At 33.9% G+C, this 7,842-nt stretch overlaps 2 protein-coding genes and 2 long non-coding RNA genes across 4 annotated transcripts; all 4 read left to right on the forward strand.

Moving 5' to 3' along the window:
* Positions 1 to 45: 45 nt before the first annotated feature.
* Positions 46 to 2,379, forward strand: LOC125853024 (uncharacterized). Its single transcript, XM_049532704.1, has 7 exons — positions 46 to 156; positions 243 to 329; positions 987 to 1,208; positions 1,307 to 1,483; positions 1,572 to 1,625; positions 1,718 to 1,871; positions 1,969 to 2,379. The coding sequence occupies exons 1-7, from the start codon at positions 46 to 48 to the stop codon at positions 2,319 to 2,321; spliced, it is 1,158 nt and encodes a 385-aa protein (XP_049388661.1). The 3' UTR covers positions 2,322 to 2,379.
* Positions 2,380 to 3,272: 893 nt separating this feature from the next.
* On the forward strand, positions 3,273 to 3,632 carry LOC125853028 (40S ribosomal protein S15a-1-like). The gene is made up of 2 exons (XM_049532709.1): positions 3,273 to 3,439; positions 3,514 to 3,632. The coding sequence occupies exons 1-2, from the start codon at positions 3,307 to 3,309 to the stop codon at positions 3,630 to 3,632; spliced, it is 252 nt and encodes an 83-aa protein (XP_049388666.1). The 5' UTR covers positions 3,273 to 3,306.
* Positions 3,633 to 5,661: 2,029 nt separating this feature from the next.
* LOC125853023 (uncharacterized) lies at positions 5,662 to 6,379 on the forward strand. The gene is made up of 3 exons (XR_007445105.1): positions 5,662 to 5,976; positions 6,138 to 6,221; positions 6,351 to 6,379. It is a non-coding gene; the product is annotated as an uncharacterized LOC125853023 (long non-coding RNA).
* Positions 6,380 to 6,456: 77 nt separating this feature from the next.
* On the forward strand, positions 6,457 to 7,210 carry LOC125853022 (uncharacterized). The gene is made up of 3 exons (XR_007445104.1): positions 6,457 to 6,533; positions 6,915 to 6,975; positions 7,074 to 7,210. It is a non-coding gene; the product is annotated as an uncharacterized LOC125853022 (long non-coding RNA).
* Positions 7,211 to 7,842: the final 632 nt, after the last annotated feature.

Genomic DNA, 7,842 nt, shown 5'->3' on the forward strand with positions numbered 1-7,842 from the left:
TATATATATATAAAAGTTATTTCAGAAATATAATGAGAAACAAAGATGACATTGATATTTACAACTCTATGCTTCATCATTTTAGTTTGGACAACCATTGCCTTTTGTTTGGTTGAAGGTTATGGGTCTAGTCGAAATACAGATCTCGTCCTTGAGGTATAATTTTCATATCTTTCATAGCAAATTTTATACGCCCTTATTTTTAATGAATAATTTGTAGTGAAATTAATTTATGTTTCCAGATTATTCACGGAGATATTTATGATTGTGTGGATGTTTATAAACAACCAACTCTTTTGCACCCGATGCCGCACAAAGAAAGAATCAAGGTGCAAGATTTATACTCATACAACTTAACTGATTTTTTCTTCTTTTCTTTTGACAAACAAAAGCTGATAAAACACAATTTTGTTGTTTGCAACGTTTTGTATTTTTATCAAAGGTGGAATCAAGTTTTGAAACTTATGAATTTCTGAATTTTGATATAAATAATTTATACATTTCTTAACAATTTGAAAAGAAAAATCTAATACTAGTAATTGACATAAGATGTCTTCCCAAAATGTTACTAATTTATAGATCCACACAAGTTATCTTATTATAGGGTTCGGTTAGCCCCAATCTATTTCTTTACAAGATGTAGTTAATTCATAATTAAAATCAGATTCTTAATAAACTAGCATTTGACTATTTCATATAAACATCCAATTAATTAGTGAATCGAAGAATTTTGTTGAGAATGTTTAAGATTTAATATATAATTAAGTATAAACTTAAAGTTTATATATAATATATGTAGTGTAACTTTTTGAGAAAAATGTTTAACCGATCACTCTTTGATTAACTCTTATCATTGTCATTAAAATATAACCCTTACATGCATTTATTTTCAGTAATATTTTATGTTTACTTGAATATAATTTTACTTTTATTTTCTTTGAAATTCATCATTTTTTTTGCACGTTTGGGGATTTTCGAAACAACAGATGACAATTGCTAAGGAGCTAGAAAAACAAAGATCAGTCAAAGCCAAGCAATTGCAAAAAGATGAAAATATTTATTTTAAGGCAGAAGAGTTCTGGTTGAATAAAAAAGGTTGTCCGATTGGAACGGTCCCTATTCGACAATTGACACAAGAACAACTCCAAAATGCCAAAGATGCCTCCTTAAGCATGGCAAATAAATCCCTTGCTGAAGATATCATCGATGTTACTACTTCTTTAATTATTAAAATTTATCATTAATACTCAACAAATTCAATTTCAAATAGTTATTCTAATTAATTTAATGTAATACTATACTTCAGTTTGCAGGAATTAGTATAAATGCATCTCCAGAAATAAAAAGTTTTACAAGTGCCACAACCACTGTTACTTTGTATAATCTACATGTAAATGGACTTGGCCAATATAGTTTTGCAACAATATTTCATCAAAGTGCAGATAATGCAACAAATTTCGAGCAAATACAGGCCGGATGGATTGTAAGTTTATATCAAATCAATGATTTGATCCTATTAAGTATTTTTTGACTATTCGATTTCCTAAAGTCATGATATTTGTTTGGTTTAGGTACATCCACAACTATACGGTGATAGCCGGACTCGGTTATACTCCCATTGGACAGTAAGTATATTAGAAATTAATTGGTATTTTTCTAAAAGAAATAATTCAAAAGCATGTAGAATAAGTAAATTTCATTTTTTAAAATTAAATAGACAGATGGCGGCCAGAAAACAGGATGTTACAACAATATTTGTCTAGGATTTGTTCAACTTGACACTACAGTACCAATAGATTATGCATTCCCAAAAATCTCTAGGCCAATGTATGATGACTATGAATTGGAAATTCAGATATACAAGGATGAAGGTAATTAAAATTACGATAGTTGTAATACTTTGGAATATTAATATCAGTATCAACAAGTATGTTGTTGTTGTAACTCTGGTGTTATTTATTTTTGTAGACTATTATCTTTTGTTTCAGGGTTTTATTAGTATTGGATTTTGTCCGGAGACCATTTTCAATGAATTAAGAAATGGATCGCAGATAGTGCGATATGGTGGACAAACGTTTACACCAGCGGGTCAACAATATAGTCCACCCATGGGAAATGGTAATTTTCAGGATGGCAATCCACACACCACTTGTCATATGCGTCAAGTCCTGTATGGAGTTGGCTATAATCAACTAGTTCAACCCGATGAATCGTTGGTTCAAACTCATCAATCTAGATGTTACCATGAAGGAAGTCAGCATAATGCTCATGATGATTACTGGGATTATAATTTTTTGTTTGGGGGTGGTGGTTTTTGCTGAGATGCACCAACTGTTTGTATTGTATTGATATATAAAACTAAGAAGCTATTATATTAGTTCTTGCAATTACAATTGCAATTTATTTTGGGTGATTCAATACTTGATGGGCCTGTTATTGAAAACATATTATTTAGGAGAATTGACAATTATGTCAATTCAAACTCTTCACTTAATTAGCTAACAAGTGTGGCGAGAAGAATGTGATTTTTGCATCCTAAATAAGAGAATTTTTTCAGTTTGAGCTTAGGAATAGAGAAATTCCTGACAGAAAACACTTTCTCCTGTAATGTGAACGCTGCAATGCGTAAAACACTTTACTTTGGGATCGCAAGGGACAACTTAACTGTAATCGCAATGGATGGAAGTCCTATAACAAAGCCATTTACAACAGACTACGTGGAATTGAGTATACAACAATCGATTGATTCCATTTTCGAGGCGAACTAATAGCCAGATTATTATATGGTTACTAGAACCGTATGTTGGTCAGACGTATGACACGAATAAAATGAGTTATGGTGCTTTAAGCAAATAGATTGTAATCGGGTTGGTGTGTGTGAGCTTGTTCTATTAGAGAGAACACACTTTTATTGGTTAATTGTATTCTCAACACGCCCTCTCACATATGGGCCTTTATTATGCTTTTTGATAATGGGTGGTGGTGAGAATTTGTTTCTTTTTCTTTTATAAAGGTAGTGTTATTGATGTAGCTCGGTATATTGGTAATTATTGTGTTGTCTTTTGTGGAGTCCTCACTGTGGTTATATTGTTGTCATTATTTCTGAAGTTTGCTGGTCTGTTTCTAATCTATAGTTACTAATACTTGTGAATTTATGCTTTCAGCCTAGTGTCTTTTAGAGGACATTGACTATATCTTGCTACCATTTGATTCTTTTTGTTTGTTTTTTGGATCTATTTTTGTGGTTACTTTTTTCGATGGTGCATCTGATTATTGCATATACTGGATACAGTTAGATAAGAAAAGATGGTCAGAGTTAGTGTGCTGAATGATGCTCTCAAGAGCATGTACAATGCCGAAAAGAGGGAAAAGCGTCAGGTCATGATTAGACCTTCATCAAAAGTCATCATCAAGCTCCTCATTATTATGCAGAAGCATGGTATGTTAATTTCTTAACTGTATGCACTGCTAGCATCACCCTATCATTTTCTTACTGTTGGTATCTATCTGTAGGTTACATCGGAGAATTTGAGTACGTCGATGATCATAGGTCCGGAAAGATTGTTGTCGAACTGAATGGAAGGCTAAACAAGTGTGGTGTCATTAGTCCTCGCTTCGATGTTGGAGATTGAAGGATGTACTGCTAGATTGCTCCCTTCCCGACAGGTATAGTAATTAATATATTCACTTTGTTCCATTGATCAATATATATATGGAACTCCATTTCTGGTTATCTCCAAATTGAGCCGAAATGATTGTTGGGGTGAATGTCAAGTCATGATCATATTAGCTTGTGAAATAGACATTATTAATTTTTGATTCCTTACTTCTTTGCCGAATCATGAATTGGCTTGCTATATGGGTATTTAACCAATGTTTCATTGTGAAATTTGAAAAAAGTAATGTTGTTTCAAAGGGAAAAAATGATTTGAAAATTATTGCTTCTTCTTAAGCAGTAAAAATCTTGAGTACTCATCTGTAATGCTTACAAGATCCATCCATCCAAAGGAGCAAGCGCTCTTTGTAGATTCTAATTTCTTCTAGTTTCTCATCCCAATTCTTATCTCTATCTTAGTTACTTGTTATTTTCATATTTCCATTGTAATTTAGTAGTTTGGCTATTGCAATTACGATTCTAAAGTTGTAATTGTGTTTCAGTTTTTCTTATCAATATAGTGAGGAATTTGAGTTTGTTGCGTTGGTGCTTTCATTGATTGTACTCCAACAACATCAGCGATGTTTCTACCTAGATTCAGTGGTGGCGCAACCCAGAGAGTTGGATTTTTCGGGCCGAGTTGTACTTTACATACCTTGGCTTTGATGGCGAAGCTCTTGCCTGGTTCAATAGCTTATTTTGCAACAAGCTATTTTTGGATTGGAAGCATTTCAAGGGTAAATTTGTTCAGCGATTTCGACAACAAGCCAACAATGATGTGATGAGGCTTCTAGCTAATTCCTTACATGTTCATTTTGACTGCGCTATTTCTGTCCCTATAGTTTCACAATCAGTTGTATTGCCTCCCAGTCATTTTCCGGCCTCATCTGCCCTTGATTTTGCTTATGATACTGGTGGCAACCTAAAGGTGGACCAGGTGTTTGATAAATTGTCAGAGACGTATAAAAATGTGGATGCCCTGTCAGGCTGTTGGAATTGAAAAACTTGAACAAAATATAAAAAAAGACATTATCTCTGAAATAACATACTTAAACTGAAATAACATATTTCTTTTAAGTTTAAGTATGTTATTTCAGTTTAAGTATGTTATTTCAGAGATAATGTCTTTTTTTTATATTTTGTTCAAGTTTTCCAATTCCAACAGCGTGACAGGGTTACAAGATTTAAAAGACTATATACATTTTTATGTAAGTGGGTTGATGTATGTGAGCTTGTTCTATTTGAGAGAACACACTTTTATTGGTTAATTGTATTCTCAACACGCCCTCTCACATATGGGCCTTTATTATGCTTTTTGATAATGGGTGGTGGTGAGAATTTGTTTCTTGTTCTTTTATAAAAGCAGCGTTATTGATGTAAGTCTGTATATTGGTAATTATTGTGTGGTCTTCTGTTGAGTCCTCACTGTGTTTATATTGTTGTCATGATTTCTGAAGTTTGCTGGTCTGCTTCTAATCTATAGTTACTAATACCTGTGAATTGTGCTGTCATCCTAGTGTCTTTTCGAGGAATTTGATTATTTTTGTTTGTTTTTTGGAGCTATTTTTGTAGTTACTTTTTTCGATGGTGCATCTGATTATTGCATATACTGGATACTCCCAACTTAGCCCTTAGATCTTCAATTTTCTCCTTAGGAAGAGCCTTGTCATGGTGTCTGCAATCTGCTGATCTGAGCTGCAATGAACAAGTTGAAGTTCGCCATCCTTCTCTGTTTGCCTAGTAGCGTGAAACTTCACATTTATATGCTTGCTATGACCATGTTGCACTAGATTTTTGGCCATAGATATTGTTGACTTGTTGTCAACCTTAATGACAGTAGCTTCAGTGTCATTTTGCTCCAGATCACGTAGAATCTTTCTTAACCATAGAGCCTGATTAGTTGCACCAGCAGAAGATTGAGCTACCACCTCTTGCTTCTTTGAATTCCATGAGGACATGCCTGAACCAAGTGTAAAAGCATATCCTGAAGTGCTTTTCATATCAACGCTTCCTGCCCAATCACTATCCCATCGGTTGCCCTTGCTTTTCCCTTTTAAACCAAATACCATAATCAATCGTTCCTTTGATATATCTCAACGTTCATTTAGCAACACCAAGATGAACTTGACTTGGAGCTTGCATAAACCGCGAACATGAGATCGGGTCTTATTGCTGTCAAATACAGCAAACTACCAATCAGACTTCTATAAACAATTTCTAAACTCCAGAAAGACATTCATCTTTTTCTCAAGATTCTGAATCTGCTGCTAGCGCTCTTCACAGCCCGTCTTCTTCAGATTACTCACCCGGAATTACTCCAAGTATGTTCGAATTTCATTGCGCTCGTTAGAGCTGCATACATGATTTTAAATTTATGAGTTATCAATTTGTGGAACAGCGAGGATCCGTTTCTTTCATACGGTTTAGATCCAGTAGTAGAAATATAAAATTAAATTATCTAAATTCGATACAATAATTACAGGTCAGGATGATTCAGCTGTAATTATTCAGAAGAGGAAATTGGGGAAGATGGCAAAAAGTTATGCATATAGAATTCGTGAGCATGGTACGTACTGCATCTAATTCTATTACTAGTATTTACTTTCCGTTTCTATTTATTTGTTGTACTTTTTTTAAACTAAATTTTCCTTTTCTGCTTCTTTACATCAAAACAATTCGATTTTTTTTGTTACAGTGAAATTGGGTTCGAAGTTTTCAGATATGAGCATTGTTGTATTCAATTGATGTCAGTAACTTTTTAGCTGAAAGTGCTTCTATTTATTTGATTTTCACCCTTGCCTCTGCTTTATCAGATAAAACCTCATGGCCATGGTGACGTCCATTCACTTCTTTACTCAAGTGGCCTTCTTAAAGTTTGGTTCTCGACCTTTTTGTTCCATCTTTTTCTTTCTTTTTTGTCATTTCATCCACTCTGATGTTATTTGGATGAACCAATGAACTAGCCCTTTTTAGCCTACATAAATGTTAATCAGTTAGAGAAAGATGGATACCTTTATGGACCCTAGCTTGTAGTGTATCCATCTTCAAAGTAAAAAAAAAAAGGAAATTCATATTACCAAGGCTTTTTTTCCATCGTTTTGCAGAAATAAAAACTAATGTTAAACCTTTTATGTAGCATGTATCTACATCACTAGTGCATCCAGTTTGTATTGATTTTTCAAGAGGTGCTTTCACTTAAAAAGAGAAAGAGTGTTAACGTATTTCTGTGATTTGATGGTCCAAATTTTGTGCAATCTAGGCATGATGCAGGCTTAAGATGGGTCCTTTTTTTCCAGGACACCAACGGTCTACTTTTCAAGGTTAGTTGGATGCCTTTTTCTTTTTTGTTTTTTTCAATTGTATCATATTCTGCTCATGTATGTTAGGCCAATTTTATCAATCTGTACATTTCTTCCAGGCAATTCCAGCAGCACTAGGCGTCAGTACCACAAAACAATACCATGTCAATTCTCTCGCTGTTCCTCGGAAAGCAAAAGAAGCCATTGGTGGCATTACCAAGCTTACTCATAAAAATGGTGCGTAGATAAGTTGTTTACTTCTACCTTTTCATCTCCCGGGGAAAAGGTCAGAAAAGAAGTAATAAATGCTGAAAAGAAATGGAAGCAGGGGTCATAGTATGGGCTTCCTTTTTGTTCAGTTGTTTATTACAACTATATTTTAGTGGCAAAAATTATTAAATCTAATGGGTGTCATGGGAAGTTTCCTGCTTTCGTAAACTGAACTTTGCAAAGTTAGTAGCCAAAACTCTTACCAGGTCGCAAAAATATTAGGATACTTGAAAATGTCCAACAAGTTGGTTATGCTCCTTTTAGTTGGTCATCTATAAACTTCCAAAAACATTGAAGCTGGTCTTGTGAAGATAATTGTAGATGAGGATCTGTATGTTTATTCCTGTTTGCTTCGGTACCTCATGCTCCATTTGTACAGGGCATGAGTGGGAGAACATAAAAATATCATAGATGTGCTATAATTGAGCAAAAATTGTTCAAAAACTATGGATCTCTCGAAGGTATTTAACAAGGTGAAGATGAGAGGTATAGATGTGGGAATATTTGTACTATTCTGCAATTTCTTGGTACTTATGAATAGAACTTGAACATGAGATAACTTTTAGTTATTTAAGATAATATTGCCCTAAGAAACAATTTAGACAGGTTCTAATGTTC

This window comes from Solanum stenotomum, unplaced genomic scaffold, assembly GCF_019186545.1.
Source record: "Solanum stenotomum isolate F172 unplaced genomic scaffold, ASM1918654v1 scaffold782, whole genome shotgun sequence".
NCBI lineage: Eukaryota > Viridiplantae > Streptophyta > Magnoliopsida > Solanales > Solanaceae > Solanum > Solanum stenotomum.